The following is a 23,119-nucleotide window of genomic DNA, read 5'->3' on the forward strand; positions in this document are numbered from 1 at the left end:
TAAATATCTAACCATGTTGTACACCTGGAACTAATATAATACTGAATGTCAACTGTAATTGAAAAAAATTCTTTAAAAAAAAATTATTTGGATAACTGATTTATGACACTAATTTAAAAATTCCACGAATATTATATAAAATGAGACAAAAGGAAACACTAAACAAAATTTCTTAAATAGCTTAGGAATGCTAAAAATTTAAGAATTTTTTTTTTAGCTTATTAAAATTGCATAGCAAGAACAGCTTTTCTCATGCCTGGTTCCATTCCATTTCTCTCTCTCAATGTATATTCTTGTGATTACATTGTCATTTTCCTCCTTTTCATTATAGACAGTCACTCCAAGGCAAACCCAAATGTTAAAAGTAATACTCAAAAGGGCAGTCACAGAAAAGTGAGCATTAACTTTTATTTCACATTGATAGAAACTGTGGAAAAGATTTACATTTTCCCACATTACAGCACATTTCAACAGAGTATCTTTTGCCATAAATCATATCTTGCTGATTTGTATAACTGAAACAAGTTAATATTCATCAAGGCAAATCAAAATGACATTAAATTATTGTTTAAAAATTTTAAATCCAGACATAAACATATGGCTTCATTATTAACATTCTATATGGTCCATTACTAAATTATTTCCATTACCAATTAGCACCCATTTATAAAGATGCATTCTCAACATTGTTTTTGTCAGTTGGAATACAGAAGGAAAATTAACAGTTCAGAAATATGAAGCATACATTTCTGCTACATATTAAACTGTGTGGTAACTATACCATATGTATTGAGTTTTGATTAACCTTTATAGCTGATAAATTTGTTTTCAAATAGTTTTACCAATAATCTAAAAATTCGAACTATTTAAAATCAAATAGTTGCTACTTTTATGTTTGCACAAAAATTTTTTTAAAAATCATCTGATTAAAGTGAAATTTTCAAATAAGTCCACTGGCAGATAAAAGTGAAGCACGTTTTTATAAGGGACTGTTCATTTCCCACAGTAGCTGATTTCAAACATACATAAACTAAAACTCTACGCTACAAGGAGAATCATCCTAGAGCAAATCACCTTAGAAATTACAGTTTTTAAGATCAGTCTTAAGTTTTCCAGAACATACTAGAATATGACATAATAATTCTCTGAGTTAATTACAGAAAAATACAATCAAAGGATGATTCCCTACCTGGACTGAAGATTCTAATAACTGTATAGGCTTAACTTTGGACTAAAGTACAGTTTAAAAACTAAGTAATGTAGGAAGTTTGAAGTGATGTTTGGTTTCTTTATATAAGTTTAAATACATTTTAAATACCACCATGTCTGTGATTCAGAATGTCAATTTACAGCATGTGTTGACAGCAGATGTCTACGGCAAGGAGGCAACATTTGGTCTGTTATGAAGGATAAAAAGAAAAGATTAATTTCTTTTCTAGAGAGGAAAATAGAATATTAAGAAACGGTGCCTTGGTCAAGTAGCTCAATTGGTTAGAGCATCATCCTGATACACCAAGGTTGCGGGTTTGATTCCCAGTCAGGGCACATTCAAGAATCAACCAATGAGTGCATAAAATAAGTGGAACAACAAACTGATGTTTCTTTTTCTCTTTCTCCCTTCCTCTCTCTCTAAAATCAATAAATAAATACAATTTTAAAGAAATTGTAATAGGGAAATAAAAGCCTGGTCCCTCAAATAAAAGGGCCATTCACTGAAGAGAGCAATATTCCTCTTTATTGACACTTAGAAGCAGTATCCCTACTGTTAGGTATAGTGTAATAACACCATATTCTTTTTATGTATTATAATCATTAAGTGTATCTGAATACATATATAAAAATACACATACTGCATGGTGACTAAGTAATTTTGGAATAAGTCCATAGACTAAGTCACAGTATTAATAAATAGTTTATGTCTTAACTGCTCATTTATACCTGAACAAGTTTTCATTAAGCATACTAAAAATTTTCAAATGATGTGATAGAAAATCTGGTTGCAGTATTTTATTATTTTGCCAAATTAAATTTGGGAAAAAGAAGCCAGCTGCTTCACCTATTTTAATGCTAGTATATTCTGGATCATATTATACAAATACATGTATTGAAATTTGAAAGATCATAAATTTCCTACAAGAAGATATTTAGTCTGTGTCATTGGTGTGTATTTGCAAAATATTTTAACACTGCAAACATTGTAATTTTTAAGATCGGGCACAGGAAAAGGTTTATACTCTACTACAATGATGCTGGTGTGTACTTCTACACAAGGCCCCTTAGTGATGTCAATCAACTGGAGGTAGGAGTTTATCGATGAATTGCTTGATATCCATCATTTCCTGTTTGGAATAAAGTGATTTAATAAGCAGTTACACAAATCAGAAATTAAATCCTCACTAAAATACCACTAACTAAATCTGTGGTGTGTGTACATAAGGTGAAACAACATTTTTACTACTACAATAAAATTAAAAGTTATAACAGAGAAAGGAGGCTCAGATCATTTCCTATGATTATTATTGTACATTCAATGATGGCTCACATCTAATATCTACTCCCATGAAAATGGTCTGCATTTTGCTACACTTGAACAAATAAAACGGGTGAGGAGGGATGAAGGGGGTTTAGAAGTGATAATACCTGTACCAAGAAGTATCAGGAAGTATACAATGAATGCCAACTACATATGTGGAAAAGCCTAGCTTTTAACATTCTCTTATGAGAATGAAATGCTAAATCCATTAGAAAGAAAGCGTACCTAAGATAGGACTGGAAAGATATGAAAATTAATATAACCAAGTATTTACTACAGAAAAACCTTTCCTAGAAGACCCCTACTTCTGGTTCACAGGTGTCTCACTTCCTCCAAACACATTTCATTTCCTATCATCTCTAGTATTTCAAGGCTTAGCCTCAGACCGACAAATCAGCAATGCAGAGAACCTTCAACCTTATAGTCAATCAGAAAAAAAAGCCACAGCACGAAAGTGGTCTATTTTACAACACTCTAAAGTCCTGTAAGTTTCCTGTGACACCACCTTCTACTGTCCTACCTCTTCTCAGTTTCCACTCCTAATTATTAATCCAGTGTCCTCCAATGTGATTGCACAAAGAATCATCTAAGGAGCTTTTATTTTAAAAACATCTCCATATAAACACAGATGCCTAAGTTCAATCCCCAACCCCCAATGTACTGAATCAGAATCACTGAGTTGGGGGGGGGAGGGTCTGTATGTTTATTAAGCTCTGGGGTCCTTGTGATACAAAGTCTACTTGGAAAACCCCTGCTCTAGACCCTCAGTCCCTCCTGGAGGCTCCGAGTGCTACCTCCATTTTTGGATTCAATACTTCAGTTCCTTTCTTTTATTGATTTTATAAAAACAAAAGGTTATTTTAAAAGAACTTCTAGAAAATTGTAGGGTATGCTACCTGTTCAATAACTCTACAGAAAGTCTGTAGACCAACAAGTACAAAAATAAGGAACCACTATGACAGTTTCAACTATGTTCTCAGTAACACCCTAGCCCCTTGTCTGTCTGGATAAATCATATTAACGACCTGCTGTCTCTGCCCTAAAGCAAATGATTTAGCCAGGTTGAGCAGTTAGCTGCAATGTTCACATAAACTGCCTCAATGCTTAGCCACCAATTTTTATTGTAGGCCTTTCTAAGCCTCCAAATCTACCCAGGCATCCTTCATTCTTATTAAGCGACCGCATCTCCCCTACTTTACTGAAAAGATTAAGAGGATCTAACATGGGCTCTCAACTGCTCTCTTCTCTACCTCAACACTCTGTTCACGTCCATCCATCCCCTTCTATCTTGATTCAAAAGTGCTGTTCACCTCTTCTAAGGCAACCGCTACCCATTTCAGGACTTAATTATATGATCCCTCTAAGACTTCCCCCTATGAATTACCTTCTCTTTATGGCATCTTCTTCCTCTTTCCTCACTACCTCTACGGGTCTCTTTCTTCCATCCTATTAAAAAGAACCTTCCTACTCTCTTTTCCCTTTACCAAAACCTTTAAAGGTTTATACATGTTGCCTCTACTTCCTCATTTCCCTGTCTACTTCACACAATCCACTGCAGTTTGGCTCTATCTCCCCAAACATCTGAGGTGCCTTATTATTGGATAGCTTCTTCCTGGCCTATTTCTCCTTAATCATCCTCTGACTCATGGGTTACTGTTCCCATCCACTCAGAAAGTCTCTCCTCCTGTACTCTCAATTCTACACGCAACTCCTTTTAACTTCCCCAAAGTTCTATCCCTTGGCTTTTTTTCCTCATGATATTCTTCCATGGTGACTCTTTACTGATCAATAATACTGGTAACTATTCTAAATCTCTATTACAGGCTTGGGCTTCAGACAAGTATTTCCATCCTGATATGGGGGCACATCAATCACTATATGTTCACTAAATTCAGGATATCTCCTTCCTGTTACCCTAAAACTGTTCCTTGTACTGCCTTTTTTTTTTTTTTTAAATATATCTTTATTGATTTCAGAGAGAGGAAAGGAGAAGGAGAGAGAGAGCTAGAAATATCAATGATGAGAGAGTCATTGATCGGCTGCAGCCCACAACCCGGGCATGTGCCCTGACCAGGAATCGAACCCTGATCGCCTGGATCCTAGGTCGATGCTTAACCGCTGAGCCACGCCAGGCCAGGCTTGTACTGCCTTCTTTATGAATGGTATCATCTTAATCATCTGAGCTAGAAATATAGGCCTCGTTGACACTTCTTTCCTATTCCATAGAATTAGTCACTAAATTCTAATGGATTCTGCTTCATTTGTTTCTAGAATGTAGATTACATCTTGCTTTGATGATTAAAAAAAAAAAAAAAAAAAAGGTGGCCCAGCCAGTGTGCTCAGTGGTTGAGCATTGACCTAGGATCCAGGATATCCTGGTTGGATTCCCAGTCAGGGCACATGCCTGGATTGCAGGCTTGATCCCCAGTAGGGGACATGCAGCAGGCTGCCGATCCATGACTCTCTTTCATCACTGATGTTTCTATCTCTCTCTCCCTCTCCCTTCCTCTCTCTGAAATCAATAAAAATATATTTTAAAAAAAGTCAATGGCTGTCTTCTGCCTAGAGAACAAGCCCATTCTCAGCACAACATAAAAGCTCTCTACAATCGAATCTCTCCTCTGTCTCTATTCTATGATGCCTAGCTTTTCATAAGACTACAGCCCAACTGGACAGCTTGCTTTTCCTGTCCTACAGTCTTTTCTCTGCACACTTGCTATCTAAATCCTACCCAGTGTTCAAAATCTAGCTCTTTCACCATGATCTCAGTGCCTCCCAAGATAAAATTAATCTCACTCTCCTGAGTTTTTCTAAGGACTTAAAAACTTCTAACACATATCACATTTGCTTTCTATACAGTTACTTGGATATATATCCTTCCCTCCTACTAAATTTTTAATTTTAATTAATCCTTTCTAAATTTTAATAAAAAGGGAATGTTTTTTGTCTTAGAATTATGTACAATGTTTGCATGTAATAGGAAATCAGTGAATGTTTATTGCATTAAATTGAATAAACTTTGATCTATGTCCTGATAACCTATGACTCAGTGTGAATTCACTAACTCCTTTAAAGGCCCAACAATCAAATGTTATTTTAAAACATTACATGGAAAAATAAGCAAATTACGTCTCTATAATCACTATTTCCAAACATTTACCTGTTGACATGAACAATGCATCATGCCTTCATAGGTTTTGAAGGTTACATTGGCTGGATTTACCAATGTTTTTAGCTTTTCAGCAGTAAGAGTGCCAAACATTAGGGGAACTAAAGTGTCAGATTCTCCATGGCACTGAATAATAGAAATATCTCTATTAACACCACTGATAGGACCCTGCAAAAACAAAACAAAACTAGTATTATTTATTCAAATGTGTAGAGCATTATGTCAGGCATTTAAAACTATAGATAGATATATGCATACAACATGTTATTACTTACATTACAGGTTATATTTGGCCACAGAAATAAAATTCCTTCCATCCATATACTCTCCTCATATCTTTGCTAACTGTTACAGGACACATGATTACCCAGTCATATGTTTTCCCAGTGAATTGGTTCCTTGAAGCAGATTCTACTGTTTATCTGTTCACATTGTCCTGACATGAGAAGTATGTTTTAGCTGAACCATGTTCTTGTCAGTTCTTATTTAATTGATTTAAATAAGATGGTTAAGCCCTGGCTGGGTAGCTCAGTTGGTTAGAGCATCAGTCCCAATAAGCCAAGGTTGTCGGTTTGATCCCAGGTCAGGGCACATACAAGAATCAACCAATGAATGCATAAATAAGTGGAACAACAAATCAATGTTTCTCTCTCTCTCCCCACGCTTCATCTAAATAAATAAATAAATATGATTAATAAACAGCACTTACTATGTAACCAAAGAGTTACTATATAGAGAAAAGAAAAAACCCTAAAGATGAATTTGAAAATAAAGTCTACATCTCCCATGTGTACTATATACTATACTGCTCTATACTGTTGGGTACTTAGAAATTATACTTTAGGCCTGGACATTATGGCTCAGCGGTTGAGCACTGACCCATGACTCAAGAGGTTGCTCATTCAATTCCCAGTCAGGGCATGTGCCCAGATTGCAGGCTTGATCCCTGATAGGGGGTGTGCAGGAGGCAGCTGATCGATGTTTCTCTCTCATTGATATTTTTATCTCTCTATTCATCTCCCTTCCTCTCTCTCTAAAATCAATAAAAACATTAAAAAAAATACAAATTATATTTTATATCGAAATCTGCTATCAAGCAGTGAGCACACTGAACATTCAAAATATTATTTCTATGTGTGAAAAATAGCCCTAATTTTTATATATATCTTAAAATGTATCAAACACTTTAAATATAAGATTTATGACAACAGAACTTATTTCTTACTTCACTCTATGTAATCAATAATGAGGACAATGTAGTGTACCCATAAAGCATAGTAATACATCACAAAAGTCTAAGAAAATTCTTTTTGAAGAAGGATGACTGATGTAAACTATGGGTTTTGGGTGATGATATGTCAATGTAGATTCATCGATTGTAACCAATCTACCATTGTGCTGCAGAATGTCAATGGTGGGGAGGCTTTGCATGTATGGAGACAGTGGGTATGTGGGAACTTTCTGTACTTTCCACTCAATTTTGCTGTGAACCTAAAACTGCCCTAAAAATATAAAGTTTATTTAAAAAATGACCCTTCCCGCAACATTATCTGCTATCATTTAGCTCAGTAATTTAATGTTGCATGTATCAATCAGACTACCTCTGGAAATGAAGTCCGCAGTGGAAGCCAGCAACTGAGTGCAGTGACACCTGCCAGTTTCTGATGTGTGGTAAGAGCAGTGTATAAAGATAAAGCTCCTCCCTGGAAAGACAAACAGGGAAAGTCAATGGAACACATTCTTTGCTAACAGCAACTTATGAGATTTCTTGTTATTAATGATGTCCATAAAAAAAATCAAACTGGGTGGTTGATGTCAAATCAAATCAGGCAAACAAATCGAAATACATACACACCCCACTGTGTCCTAAAGCACGTGATTCTCTACACTGAAGACCACTGTGAGAACATAGCAACTGTCCAGTAAGTCAAGACATAGATAACAGTAGAGTTAACTGCTGCACTTACAACTGCCTTAGGAACATTATGAATTTATAGTTACTATTTTCTCCTCTGAAGTGTCTTAGTATAAAATCAAACCTCATCTTAAACTGGTATTATTTTCCAAAACAGTAATTCAAGATAATGAAGACTATGTAGCAGACACCTTTAGAGGATCTGCCTAGCCAGCTCACAACACCCTGCATTCTGGGAAATGCATTCCCATCAGTCACTGGGCCACATGAAGACCTGAGACCCTTTCTCATCTGAGATAGTCATGCTCTTTCTCCCAGGATTCTGAAATTGGGAATCAGTGACTGTCAGTCTGTTTCTTTGTGTGGCTGGAACCGTAATATGTAAACTCAAGAACTGGAAACACTACAGGCTGCAAAAGCTAAGATAGCCAACTATAGATGGAGAGGCAAATGAAGCAGATGAGAAGAAAAACAGAGATGAAGATGGAGAGAAGAAGTGATGGCGGCTTTCCAAGTCAAAACTATTTCCCGAGGAGGCCTTGCTTCATTCTCATCTTTGGTTTCCTTGATGTGATCCCACAGACTCATAACATTTTCTTGCTTAAGGTATTAGGAGTTGGTTTTTGTAAACTGTGATCAACAAGTCTCAGATCTACAGACTCTTACGTTCATTTCCTATTTAAAACAAGCATTCATTTCTGTACCGATATTTAGGTCACACTGTGTATCATAAGGTATATTATCTGTGAATTTCAACAAATATGAAATTAGTAACTTATTTTTTTACTGTATTATATCAACAACCTACCTTTCTATTGAATTCTAACTCCTAAATCATTCCCTAATTCTGACATTGCCCTAATTCATGTTGTCTGACACTAAGTTGTTGATTTAGAAAATTTACAGATTAGAAGCCATAGCAATTTGGGGATGGGTGACATGGCAAACGATGAGAAGCTGAAATAAGGATATAAGGTGAACATGGGGTAACTGTGCCTATAGAGAAAGGATAGGAGGTAGAAGAAAGAGTAAAGAGAAGATGCCAAAAATAAACATCACATATTTATATCTAAAACCTATTTTACATGACAGAAAGAGGATAGTATGAACTCACCAAGATGGCAACAAAGGTTGTTCCTAACTTTGTTACCCTTCACAAGAACAACTAATAACTATTCAAGAACAAGACACCACTGAGAGAATCCTTGGGCGTGGGGGTGAGGCTGATGTACCACAGAGAACGTGACAGACTGCATTAGAAGGGTCAGAGAAGCAGCTACATGTTGGCCTCATCGCCTCTCCTCGAGACTAGTGTACCACCACATGGAGAGGCCTTCCCTGAGCATCCAGTTCCTCTAGTGGGAAAACAGAGCCTAGGTGAGACAACCAGCGCCCTCAGCATTGTAGGTTGCTTTGTGGAAGCCCCTACTCTGATCTTGCCCAACAGGAATTGCAAGAGAATCTGCAGGGCTCAACCAGTGGGAATCTGTGACAAAAAGAGGGAAGAAATTGCCTTGTCTTCTACCTCATTGCGCATATTAGGGGACTTATACCTATACACAGAGTTTTGTTTAAAGGGCTACATAGTGTCAACATTCCAGATTCCAATCAATTTACTTAATAAATTGATTTTTAAGACATAATCTATACGGTAAAGCTATTGCTGAAAAAGAGAAAACTACAAAAGCAAAAGAGTATGAAGTACTTTCTCAATTAATAATTATTTCTAGTCCATTCGAACCAAATTCAGCATTAAAGGTAAGTAGTATATCAGTTTCTATAATATCTTCTAGAAAAAGGACTCCTCCACAGAAAAGGACTGAAACCACTGACTTCTAGATAAATGTACTAATGGTACTGACATACCACCCCGAACTTCATCTTACCTGAGAAAATCCTCCCAAAATGATTCTATTTGAAGGAATGCCATTCTTCACCTCTTGCTCTATCAAAGCTTTAACTAAAAATAACATGAAAGTTAAATTACTAACACTTTCAAAGTTAAGGCTACTGATACAATTTAAACAGAAAATAAATTAATGACAGAAAAATACCATGTATATTAAAGGTCAAAACAAGTGAAAAACTTGAAGCATTCTATTAAAATGCAGAATTAGAATTCATTATCATTTTAAAACTCAGATTTTACACGTACTGCTTACACTGTTCAATTGTTTCTTGTTATATAATTTGTAAACAAGTTACTTCTCTCATCAATATAAGAATATTCTTTTATGTATGGCCAATTCTGTTCATATACATTTTCTATTTCTCTCTTCAAGGAGCCATAGGCATTTGTACCTAAAAGTAGTTTAAAATTTAAAAATTTTAAATTTTAAGTAGTTAAGCAAGTTGCATGATTTGTGATTTATAATATTTAAACAGTTCATTCTATTATTTTTTTAAAAAAACAACAGTATTATATTTTCCTATAGCCAGTAAAAGAAACAAATGAGTTATTTTCTTTCTGCTAAATACGTTCTTATAGGCACACATCATTAAATATAAAACTTGATACCTCCTCAAATTTCCTTTTCTTTATAATCAGTACTGAGTTTGGGAAAAACTGCACCTTTAAAAAATTTATCTTCTTTCATTTTTGACATATATGTAAGACTTTCATTTTTTTTAAGATTAAAATTTCCACCTTTACATTTCCTTTTTACCAAAAACCAAAAACACGTTTATTAGAACACTGCAAAAAAACCCAAATGCCCAAATTAAAAATTGTTTTGCTTTTGTATAAAGTTTAGTTCTTCATTAGAATTAGTATGAAAAGCTAGAGGTACCTTGATTAGGGCATGGGAAAATGGACTAGAGAACAGTAAAGAATTAAGAAATAAAGAACTGTTGAGAATTATGAGGGATTTACTTAGGGGAGACTGCAGTTGGGGTTTGGTGAATGTTAGGTGCTAGCCAGTCAGGTGCTATTGGGAGTATTTTCCCTCAGTTTCATAAAGCTTTACATGCCATGGTTACACCAATTGCTGAGATAAACTTAACAAACTACAATGGCAGCAGTTAGTTGTGGAGTAGTAGGTTCTAATTTCTGCACGAGGGTAAGGGAACCTTACCCTCAACCTAACCTGAGCACTCTCTCTTCAATAGCACAGTCTCTCAGCCCTCAAACAGAGACTCCTTTCTTTCCCAGCTCTGAGTCTGAGCCTAATCTCTCCAATAGTACATCACCTTGGAGAGGAAAGAAATCTCAAGTATGTCATAGGCCAATTCTATCATTAGGACAGAACTTTTTTCACATTGGAACTCAACAGGCCCACCTGTCTTCTCCACAAAGCCCAGCTCCTACCTCTCACAGGGTCTCACAACTCATTCCCATACCCAACACCTGTTTTTGTCATCTATTATTATTATTTTTTTTTATAAATACCTAGCTATAGGATTATAGCTTTAGTGTTATAGATAAAAGCTATAACACTGACTTTCTGATGGTCCTAAAAGTCAGTGTTCTTAGTTTGATATTTCTAAATATCTAATGTGTTTTGAATGTAACTTCTTTCCTGTTTTGAAGTTCTTAAGAGTTCAAAAAAAATTTCTTTTAAAGATTTTTTTAAAGGATCCTACTGGTTTTGGTTTTGGATTTTTAAGCTATGTTGGAAAATTTCAAATAAACATAAAAATAGAAAAAGTGTGCAATGACTCCCTGGGTACACATTATCTCACTTCTGCAATTATCAATTCAGAGCCAAGATTGTTTCATCAATCCCAGCGTGACACCACCCAGATTATTCTGAAGTCAATCCCAATCACCACATTGTCTATTTGTAAATATTTCAGTACATATATGTAAAACCAAAGGATGTTTCTGTGCATTTTCTAAACCCAGATTTCTCCCAATAAGTCCATGTTCTTTATGCTTTCACCCAAAAAATAAGCAAAATTAACATGTTCATAAGGGAGCATGGAATACTAACCAGAGAACGGATTTTGGAGATTCTGTAAAGTAGGGCCAATACTTATTTCATAGGACTGTTAAATGAGATGGTTTATAAGAATTATCTGGCTTGTTTAATATTACCACACTAAAATTAACTATTAATATAATTTTCATTATATGTCATTACATTATTATATCATTATTTCCATCCTTATTTCAAGTCTCCTTAATGAAGATAACTGGCCACAACTATTAAACATTTTGTTATTTTGTCCATTTGATATGTAACTCAAAGCAAAATTAATTATCTGACAGTTTAATAACTGCCATTCCTCCCTGTCCACCTCACCTTCACTGAGCATAGTTAAGTGAGTCCATGTGGCCATCACGGCAAACAAGTTAGAGAATGATGAGAAAGGAAGGAAACAGCACCCCCCTTCCTGGGTTCAGATAATTGTGTAATATTTCATCAATATCAATAAAACTATTCAACCTATTAAAAATATTAAAAATGCTTTTGCTTATAAAACTTTTCTGTACTTACCACTTTCTGCTGCCTGTTTAATTCCAGGTTCATCCTCCTGTGAATCTACTGTAAGTCCAATAATATCAAACCTGAAAAATAAGGCAAAATCTTAAAAGAACCATTTGATTCTAAGACTATCTACTCTTGGTAAGTATGTTTTACTAAACTCATGGTAGTTGGGATAAAAAGGGCTGACAAACATACTTTCTAGAGCATGAAACTCAATTAAAATGTCTTCAGAGGGGAAACAACGAACTTAAATGCGTGAATCTAACATTCTGTTAGTACCTTTTATCCCAACTAGATACAGATTCTAATGTTAAAAAGTCACAGTGCCACATAATTTTAGGATAAGAATATCTAAGAGATTATCTAGTCCAATCTTACACCCAAGTAGGAATCTCAACCCACATTCCTAAGAAGTTTGCAATTTCAGTTACTCGTTTCCTCTTCTGTTGCATCATAAGTCAACCTAATGGAATAGAGCTACTTTATGATGTCACTCTTGCATGCACTACCTAATACCTATTGAACACAGTTATTTATACTGATTTTTATCCATATTCTGCAAAACTTTTTCATCACATATTGTGGACACCTCAAACCAGAGACCAAGAGAAGCTTTCCTTTGGCCCCTTCTACTTCTCCATCAGGTTATATGCTTTCATTATGGTCTCTACTAGAGATATTAGGTCAAAATTTTGGTTCTGAACAGGAATTTTGCCAGAGAGGGAAGATGAAAGAACCAAAGACCAAGGTAGGCAGGAACCTGTAAAAATTGCCAACGAATCTAAAGTACATAAAAAAAGTGCAGGGATGGGTTAGAGATGGTTGGGAACAAGTAGAGAGGAAGACAGAAGACTGTAAGTCCTACGAGGTCTAAGAACAAATAGTATAAAAACAGGGAAGCAAACTCAAGGGATGAGTAATTATTCTTAATATCAGGTTTGAATTAAGTGTCTTCAGAGATGGTACAGTTCAAGATGACAAGGCCCAAGGAATGACTGTGGATGACCAAAGGTGAGAGAAGGAAACGTCACTGCGGGAAGAGCCAAGGAAATAACAAGCCAGCCAAGGTTGTGAACAAGTCATTTACATTGGATCCTGTAGTCACCCAAAAGATAAAATGGTGGCATGAAATAGAGTAGAAAGGAAAATATTGATCAGGTATCATAGTCACCATTTTTGAAAAGATCTGTGGCAGGAGTCTCAGAGAACAGCAGGAAACAAAATCATAGCTTAGAAGTGGTTCAGTAGAATGAAGAACTTACTCTACTTTCTGACTATACAGCATATGTAAAATGCAAAAGTATCTTAAGAGGGTCCAAGAGGAAATGGTTTCCTTAAAAACTCATCAACTCTCCAGAAAGGGAAGAAGTTAAAGGGTAAAGATGCTGTGGCTTAATCAGAGTAATTGCCACCTGGGGTCATTCAAATGTCTGGTTACTGAAATCAACAAAGGTAGGAGGTATTTTCTGCAGTATTTCTATTTGCTCATTCTCTACTATTTCTCTACCTGTTGGTGCAGCTCCTGAAGTTTACCCCTGAATCTAAAATATAAAAACTTAAATAATTAAATAAAGGTTAAATTTAAAGTGAATTATATAACTTTGTAACTTAAAAATAGCTAATTAAAAATTGTTATACACAAAAGTACTCCTGATCAAGAAAACTAAGTAAAATAAAAAGTTCTTATTGAATAAGTAAATTCTTACTTACCAAGAAGGCATAACCATGTTCATATTTAATGTTACAGGCATAACTGGTCTACATGAAAAGAAAAAAAGCAGCAAAATAAGAATAATGTAACAAAGCATAAAACCTGATAAAATCCATTAAAGATAATTACTTGAGGCTAATGTAAAACTATGCTACGATTTTAACATAGGAGGTGTTTCACTATATCCACACCTGTATAATTCGGTTTTGCATACTCTTCAAGTGTGTTCTGAAAACAGAGCAGCAGCTGGAAAGAACTAAGTTTGACAAATAAAACACATTTTCCTTTCTCAACATCCTTAACACTCTCAAAACAAACATGAGAAGGAAAACCAGTAACCAAGACAAATTGGAAATGTATAAAACATGAAACTCTGGCTAAGGGGCTAAGGATATGAGCAATTTATTGAACAGATACTATAGCATCAATTCCCGTATGATCAGATTACATTTTTTTGCTTATTTTCTAGTTCTTAGCTATATATCTGCTTGTTTGAGAGCATTAAATAAGAGAAATGTGAATTTTGTTTAAGTGTTCATTATAGCCAGTTCAAGTTTGCGATGAAAAATTTGCTGGACAACCTGAATGTAACTAGGTACAAAAGGAAAGAAAAATAAATGCACTATAACTACATCTCACCACTATTTTCCCGAGTCATGAAACACATATACCTCAGATGTAACGAAATCTTATCAAGATTTGAGAAATAAAACTTTCCTAGGTTGGGAAACAGCCTCAAACCAAATTCAGTTCTGGGGCCAGTAACAATATAGCATAAATTCCAATATAATCAACAATTCTGTTTCTTGGAAATGGAGGACTGTTTTCTTACTTAATCTCAGGTATTTTTCCTTTACCCATTTCCAATTTCATATTTATCACCTCTACTGCTACCACCACTTCTGAGGATGAATTACTAACCTACGAGCATGTACTTAATTCCATTTGTCTTCTCCATGGCCATTGCTTCTTAGTAGCCTTTGACCTAAAAACTTGCCTAACTTATTGATTTTGCTGAGTTTGCTCAAAACTTCCTAGGTTCTTTAACAGCCGCAAACATTTTCAGAATTCTAAACCAAATCTATCAGACTCCAAAGTCTGTGTTCTTTCCACAGCACATCACACATTGCCTCTAATCAATAAAATTTAGGAGAGTGTACAACATAGTAAAGATTTCTCACAAAGCAGCCATCCCCTTCAGACATCATGGATATTCTTAGAACTTAATAGATATTTATATATCTAACAGGATTTTTCTGGCTGTGAATTCAACTTACCTCCAAGAGAGCATTATTTTAAATTTCGCACCAGAAAAAAAAAAGAAAAAAGTCCACAACATATTATTTTAGTTTTAAAGAATTTACTAATCTTTTTATTATTATTTTTTAATCCTTACCCAGGGATATGTTTATTGACTTTTTAGAGAGAAAGGAAGGAAGAGAGGGAGGGAGGGCTAGGGCTAGAGGTAGAGGTAGAAGTAGAGATAGAGAGGGAGAGGGGGACAGGGGAGGGGGAGGGAGAGAAATATTGATCGGTTGCCTATGCCTACTGTATGTGCCCTGACTGGGGACTGACTAGACCAGGGATTGACTCCACAACCTAGGTATGTGCCTTGACCGGGAATCGAACACACAACTTCTGAGACAACTCTCTAACCAACTGAGCCACCCTGGCTGGGAAATAATCTTCATTTTTTTTACTTTTTTAAAATTTTATTTTTCAATTACAGCTTACATTCAATATTATTTTGTGTTAGTTTCAGGTGTACTCTAATCTTTATTTTTAAACTGAATATTTACAAGATAAAAATTAATTATATTCAAATGCTTTTCTAGAAAAGTAAAGCTATAAAAACATTCCTCTCCAGATTCTAAGTCACAAGCCTAAAGATTAAAAATACTTACGCATGCGGGCAGATATATTTGATATGTGAACTTCTGATACCTGCAAAGGTTTCTGCCCATCCATGCCTGGTAGAGAAATTATTTGAACAATGCCATTAGATATTGTTTTAATTCCCAATAAACTAGTAACAGAATAGTATTATTAAAGTTTGTAAGAATAAATGTTAGCCCCTTAAAATATCTTAAAAGTATGGGCAATCAATGCTATTAAAATAACAGCACCAACCTAGAAACAACCCAAAGACTACTGTTTCAACTTTACCTATGGATAAAGATGATTTCTTGAGATTTCTGAAGAGAATTGTGTTTTCTTTCATGTATTTCCACAGAATTTACAAAATATATTTTTAGGATTTACAAAATGTATTTTTATCTCTTTATAACTTTATAACATACCTAACAGATCAGGCAAGAAAGATCATTCACATTTTATATTTTCAAAAAGCATCAAAGGAGTAAAGTAAATCAGTTGTCTGATATCTCCACATGGTTATTACACTATAAAAAATAAATTTAACTAGCATTCTTTTTTTGTGTGTATATGTGTGTGTGTGTATATAGAATGAGAAAAATTATAAATCTTCATAATGCTTCCAACCAGAAATAAAGTTAACCTATGTATTTCCTTCCAATTTTTCCTATGCATATCACTTAAGAAATACAGATTTTTACAAAAATGGGATCATACTATACATATGTACAGTTTCTTGCTTGTTTATACATGACCTTATAACTAATTCTTTTTACAGGTCACCTCTATTAAAGGATAAAGTAAAAGTAACTTAAGCTTGTGTAAAATAGTCTGAAAATAAACATTAAGTGCTTTTCTGTTAACTCTCTATTTTTAAATGCATCTTCCCCAAGTGTTAAGAACACATGGAAAAATTAATAACAGTATTAATACTAACAATTATATAACACTATGAGCAAGGCATTACTCTAGGAGTTGTATAGGTGTGCACATATGTGAGTGCATGTGTGTTTGTTGTTTGTATATATGTGTAAGACTTTACAGTGAAAACTACGAAACATGTTGAAACAAATTAAAGATCTACATAAATGAACATCCCATGTTCATGGACTGGAAGACTTAATATTCTTAAGATGGCAGTACTCTCCAAACTGATATACAGTCAATGCAATCTCCATCAAAATCTCAGCTGGCTTTGCAGACAAGCCAATTCTAAAATTGATTTGGACACTCAAGAGACCCAAAATAGCCAAAACAATCTTGAAAACCAATAAGGTTGAAGGACTCACAATTCCCAATTTCAAAAGTTACTACAAGCAACAGTAATAAAGACAGTGTGGTACTGAAATAAATCAATGGAATAGATTTGAAAATACACAAACAAACCTTTACATTTATGGTCAACTTATTTCCGAAAAGGATATCCAAAGAAATCGATAGGGAATGAGGAGTCCAATGATGGACAATTAGGTGGTTTCCATGTCTTGGTAATTATAAATGCTGCTGCAATGAACCTGGGGGTGCAAATATCCTTTTGTGGGAGTGATTTCATTTCCTTCAGATATATACACAGAAGTGGAATTGCTCAATCATATAGTTCTATTTTTAATATCCTGAGGAACCTCCATACTGTTTACCACAGTGGCTATGCCAATTTACATTCCCACCAGCAGTGCCCAAGGGTTCCCTTTTTCCACTTCCTCACCAACACTTATTTGTTTTTTAATAATAGCCATTCAGACAGGTGTGAGATGATACCTCATGATGATTCTATTTGCATTTTCCCACATGATTAGTCATGTTGAGCACATTTTCATATATCAGCTGTCCATTTGTACGTCTTTGGAAAAATGTCTATTCAGTTCCTCTGCCCGTTTTTTAATTGAATTTGGTTTTTGCTACTGAGTTCTTTATATATTTTGGATATTGAACCCCAAACAACACATATTTTTAAAAATTTCATTTTTCATTTATACTTTATAGTCAATATTATTTTGTATTAGTTTCATGTGTACAGCATAGTCAATCATACACTTCACATAGTGCTCCCCCCTGATATTTCCACTATCCACCTGGCACCGTACATAGTTATTATAATATTATTGACTATATTCCCTATGCTATACAAAACCCATAACTACTCTGTAACTACCAATTTGTACTTCTTAACCCCTTCACCTTTTTCACCCAGTCCCCAGTCTGTTCTCTGTATCTATGGGTCTGTTTGAATTTTGTTCCTTTACTTTGTTCTTTAGATGCCACGTATAAGTGAAATCATATGGTATTTGCCTTTGACTAACTTATTTCACTTAGCATAATACCTTCTAGGTTCATCCATGCTATTGCAAATGGTAAGGCTGCCTTCATTTTATGGCCGAGGAACATTCCACCGTATATATGTACCATAGCTTTTTTTCTTTTACCTACTCATCTATGGATGGCCACTTGGATTGCTTCCATATCTGGGTTATTGCAAATAATGCTGCAATGAACACAAGGGTACATATATTCTTTCAAATAAGTGTTTTGGGTTTCTTCCAATATACACACAGAAGTGGAATCACCTGAGCCCTTCGGTGCATGGGCTGACGCTCTAACCACTGAGTACACCGGTGAGGGTTTTTTTCTCTCTTTAAATTAGTACCATATTTCCAGGATTTGAAGAGTACTGGATATGTAGCAGCACTAAGTATTTGTTGAATAAATAAATAAATCAAAGGGCAAAACATATAACAGGCATCAGTCACGAAGTGTATTAGTTTCCCAGGGCTGCCATAACAGATAACTACAAAATAGATGGCTTAGAACAACAGAAGTGTATTCTCACAGTTCAAGAGGCTGGAAGTCCAAAACCAAGGTATCAGAAGGGCTACATACACTGCTTCGGAGAACTCTAAGGGTTAATCCTTTGCCTTTTCATTTGTGATAGCTCCTGGCATTCCTTGGCTTGTAGCAACGTATTTCTAATTTCCGCCTCCCTCTTAACATGAGCTTTTCTGCTGTTTATATGTATTCTCAAAATATTAAAAATGGAACTGCCTTATGGCTGGTTCTGCAAAGAACCTCAACAAAATAGGACAAAAGCTGCCCATTTTTATAGCAACGAACTTGTATAGATATAGATGTAAACAAAACCAACTTCATCTGTGACCCAGATTTAAGTTTCATGCTGTGACCTTTGACCACCTTCTGTCCCCAGCAAGCATATCAAAGCTTTCTAGTTCATCATTATTTGTGTTCCTTAAAATGTAGCCATAAATATTTTTGTTAGTAACAACCAGAATGAGATGACAACCGAGATAAATATCAAACTGGTGATAGTACTGAGTCACAAGACCACTAGGAGGTATGGTCTCTGTCACTATTGGATTCTTTGTCTCTTTGTCCTATCAGTCACCAGTACCCCAGTTATACTATTTAAAAAGTACTGTAACAGGCAGACGTCTGTTAATGGAGCACAATCTGGGCAGACTGCTGGGTCATCTTTTCTGCTCTGACCCAATCTTCCAGTTAGTAAATTACTTATAATAAATTCTGTCATAATCTATGAAGTTGCCTGCTTCACTTGTAGGTCTTAAAATACCTTCTCACTACGGTGGCCATTATAACTTTGCCCAACCACGGGACAAAACTGAATTGCTTAATCCAACATCCTCCAAGTTAACCTGACAAATGTACTTTAGTTCTCCAAAAGTATCTTAAACAATAAACTGTGACTTGTTAGATTGGTTTGTTCTGAATTTCACTATGTATCCATGGAACCAAACTAGAATCAGCTTTTCTTTAGTGTTATCTCACTAAGTACTTTCAGAATTAGAGACCTTTAAGTATGTGTCACATTACCTCTACTTAGTAAGCATAAAATAATATTAGGAATCACCTTTAAAACTTAATCTAGGCAAACTGTCATTTCTCAGTTTGCTCAGCTCTTGCTTCCAGGCATATCCTGTTTGGCTCAAATAAAGCATGTACGTGTCACTGGTGGTACCAGGAAACCGATTTCCTTGTATTAAGTGCACGTCATGTATTTCTAATAAGATTACTTTCCAGAAAGTGAAATTTGTTACGTTCTGGCTTTCAAAAGGTGAAATATAAATAAATTTCATAATTTATCAAAAAAAATTAAAATTCTCTGCAGGTTGGAACACTTTTACAATGGTTCCACAGCATTCCATGCAGGGACAGATCGTAATTATTTAGCCAGTCTCTTTCTGATGTCTATTTCCAAGTGTCACCGAACCCAAGTTCATGAGCTCAATGCTTCAAAAGGCCAAAACTCAAAATGTCAGAATCTGGAGTAAGGAAATATTTATTAGTGGAGAAGGCGCCAACCAAGAAGATGGGAGACCTAATAGTGGCCCAAACCATCTTGCTCAGTGGGCTAGGCTAAGGGGTTTTAAGGGGTTGAGGGAAAAAACCCCCACAAAAAACTTAATCTAAAAAAAAAAAGAAAAAAATTATTCTAATCCAACACCTCCCTGTAAAGAAGATTTAACCGTTTTTTGGCTAATTTATCAAAATTTATCTATCTTCAGTTTTCTGCCAATTCTACAATTTTGTAACAATTCTATAAAAACAACTTTACCTAAGTTTCAAACAGATAATCATTGATTTAAATTAAAAACAAAACCTCTCAATATAGAAAAAGCCTAAGTGAAAGATAAACCATTTATCTAAAGTTAGCACAACAAAATTTGTTTGATAAGCCTCGAAACAAATCTTTGAGTTGCCTCCCTTGCCCTTCAACTGATTTTTTTTCTTTTAAGGGAACATCTAAGCTCTCATTCAGAATGCTGTGGGCTGTACATTGCTATTGTCTCTCTTATCAAAATCAACCAGTTCTTCTAAACCTGCCCTGAAATTTTAACCCTCTAGAAAGCTCAAACATTCCACCCATCTCTGCTATCCAATACCCACAGCAACTCGAGGAGTTTGCAGTTTTAATATGTTCCAAAAACAGGAACTGAAAAATGACAAATCCAAGATAATGATGGAGACATTCTGGGGCTTTTCCAAAATGAAAAGATTGTATCTTATTGCTGGACTGTAAGAAATACCAGCAATCTTTTTTTATACAACCCTAGAGTTCCTAAATATGACACCATTGATTGCTTAGGTAGTTGCATGACCCAATTTTATTACTGTTGCTAAAATAATGGTACCTACCCTGTATCTCCCAATCCATGAAGGAAAATCACCTAGAGGGAAAGAGGGAAAATTAATAAGCTGTACCTAGACACACCCGCGGGGAATTGTTCCACACTGTAGCCGTGGTTAGGGTGGATGCCAGAACTACAGAACACTTCCTTCAGCAAGTTAATTAATCTCTACAGACATCTCTTAAATGGCGAAAACAGTTAACTTCTCTCTCTGTAGTTCCTACGCTAATTAATGTGGGGTTTCAGCACAGAAAGGGGTCCCCACTCAGACATTAAGTGCAGTGATCAGATTCTAAGACAAGGTCTCAAGTCAAACCCCGAAAGGTCTCACTCATCCTGTAGAATTTTTCCACAACAAGAAGGACTTCCGGACATAAAAATAAGTTTGAGATCCTTAGGTCCAGCGTCCGAAAAAACAAACAAACAAACAAAAAAAACAGCACCTCTGGTCTCATACGACACTAAATCTCCAAACTTCTTTAATTTAGAATAAGAACGCAAGGTAAGAAAATAAAGTCTTTCTAACTTCCCGCATCCACAACCAAGACAGGAACGTGCCACAAAGCCGCCGCGATGAGGACGCCTCTGCAGCGACGCCGGTCACTCCCCGCCGGGGCCGGGGCCGGGGCCGGGGGCCGCGCTCGGTGCGCAATGCAGAGGGCTCGGGCTCGGGGCTGGGGTGGTGGGGCGGACCCTGCCCCGGCCTCGGACCCAGCGCTCTCGCCACACAGCAGGGGCCCGGGACGTGGCCCCCTTTCCATCTCATCCCGTCAGGGCGGACGTCCCCAAGCGCGGGTCCTCGCCCCGCCGGCGAAGGCGACCCCGCCCGAGGGGCAGTCACCGGCCGAGGGCCGAGCGGGACCCTCCGAGCTCCGGCCGCCGCCACTCACCGCAGCGGTGGCCTTCCGGGCGGCCGGCACGATGACGGGAACCGGAGCCGACATGCTGTTGCCGCACATACACCGGCTGCGCGGGACTGACAACGCGCGTCGGAAGCGGAAAGGAGCGCTGGCGCCCGGCCGTGGCCCAAGGGCGTGAGAGCAGCGAGTCCCCGCCCGCCCCGCCGAGCGCGCGCTCAGGCGCCTGCGCGCACACGCGGCGCCGCGCCGCCCCCAGCCCCGCGCGCCCGGGCCCGAAGGACCCGTCGTGCGCCGCCCGCCCCCGCGCCCTCGCGTCACAGTGTCCTGCTTCTCCATCCGCCCGATTGGCTGTGACGGAGCCCCGGCCTGAACTGACCTTCTCTCCCCGCCGCCTGCACTCCTCCGCGCCCGCAGGCTCCGTGCGCACCGCCCCGCGGCGCCGCTTCCCGCCCGACGTCCCGGCCACCCCCGGGAGGCGCGCGCAGGCCCGGGCGGGGAGCGCGGTCCCGGCAGCCTGGCGTCGTCTCCCGCGCATGGATCACTGTAATGAAGTGAAAAGAATGAGTCCCAAAGCCACCCGTACCCAACTGCACATACTCCTTTGTTTCCTAAAGCCAGGGGGTACTCATTTCGAAAAGTGAAGCTGGTCGAACTTTTGCTATATTTCCATTTGGGGCTACACCAATGTATAGTTTGGGAGTTGACTGGCCTCTTTTAAAAACCAAGCTGGAGCCTTGGCTGGTGTGGCTCAGTAGGTTGAGCACTGTCTTGTGCACCAAAAGGTGGCCAGTTTGATTCCCCATCAGGGCACATGCCCAGGGTGTGGGTTTGGTCCAGATCTGTGCAGCAGGCAACCGATCAGTGTTTCTCTCTCTCTCTCCCCCCTCTCTCCTTCCTTCTTCCCCTCTCTAAAAATCAATAAAAACATAGAAACAAAAACTTAAGCTGGAAAAGAAAACATCCAGTTGTCACTGAGATTCCACAACTTAATGATCGGTGGATAATGACTGCTAATTTAAGTGTGAGACTAGCTGTCCCTTTTCTGCATGGATATCTCAATGCATATTAAATACACTGTGGGATCTGAGATAGAAATACCTACAGACAAATGCTTTTTTAAAAAATGTTTTTATTGATTTTAGAGAGAGAGGAAGGGAGAGGGAAAGAGAGAAACATCCGCTTGAGAGAGAAACTGGTCAGCTGCCTCTGCACACCCCCTGCCATGTGCCCTGGGAATCAAACCTGCCACCTTTTGGTGCATGGGAAGGGTGCTCAACCAACTAAGCCACATCTGCCAGGGTGCCAAATGCTCATAATGGAGGGAAGAGGGCCTCATCTTCCCTGGCTGCTAGTGGGTGTGGAATCCTGGTGATATCCCAAGAAAAAGAATTTCCTGAGACTTGTACAGAATGAGTGATTTTTATTTCTGCAGATTTAAATCCCTGAGTTTCCAAAGTCCCATTTCCT

At 37.2% G+C, this 23,119-nt stretch overlaps 1 protein-coding gene across 5 annotated transcripts in view; it reads right to left on the minus strand.

The window, feature by feature from the left end:
* LOC308547017 (transcription elongation factor A protein 1) overlaps window positions 1-22,125 on the minus strand; it is a 55,429-nt gene extending 33,304 nt beyond the window's left edge. The window contains exons 1-9 of one of the 5 annotated variants that reach the window (XM_081116614.1): window positions 22,029-22,125; window positions 20,800-20,831; window positions 15,663-15,728; window positions 13,758-13,805; window positions 12,057-12,127; window positions 9,504-9,577; window positions 7,304-7,405; window positions 5,694-5,870; window positions 384-2,339 (exon numbers count right to left, since the gene is read on the minus strand). In XM_081116614.1, coding sequence (XP_080972740.1) covers window positions 2,286-2,339; window positions 5,694-5,870; window positions 7,304-7,405; window positions 9,504-9,577; window positions 12,057-12,127; window positions 13,758-13,798 — 519 coding nt within the window. In that variant the 5' untranslated portion in view covers window positions 13,799-13,805; window positions 15,663-15,728; window positions 20,800-20,831; window positions 22,029-22,125 and the 3' untranslated portion in view covers window positions 384-2,285. Of the gene's footprint in view, window positions 1-383; window positions 2,340-5,693; window positions 5,871-7,303; window positions 7,406-9,503; window positions 9,578-12,056; window positions 12,128-13,757; window positions 13,806-15,662; window positions 15,729-17,025; window positions 17,104-20,799; window positions 20,832-21,350; window positions 21,370-21,682; window positions 21,895-22,028 lie in introns of those variants that run through there. The other 4 variants (XM_081116612.1, XM_081116615.1, XM_081116616.1 and 1 more) reach the window with 4 other exon arrangements.
* Between the last annotated feature and the right edge of the window lie 994 nt (window positions 22,126-23,119).

This window comes from Miniopterus schreibersii (assembly GCF_964146895.1).
Source record: "Miniopterus schreibersii genome assembly, chromosome: 17".
NCBI classification, from domain to species: Eukaryota; Metazoa; Chordata; class Mammalia; order Chiroptera; family Miniopteridae; genus Miniopterus; species Miniopterus schreibersii.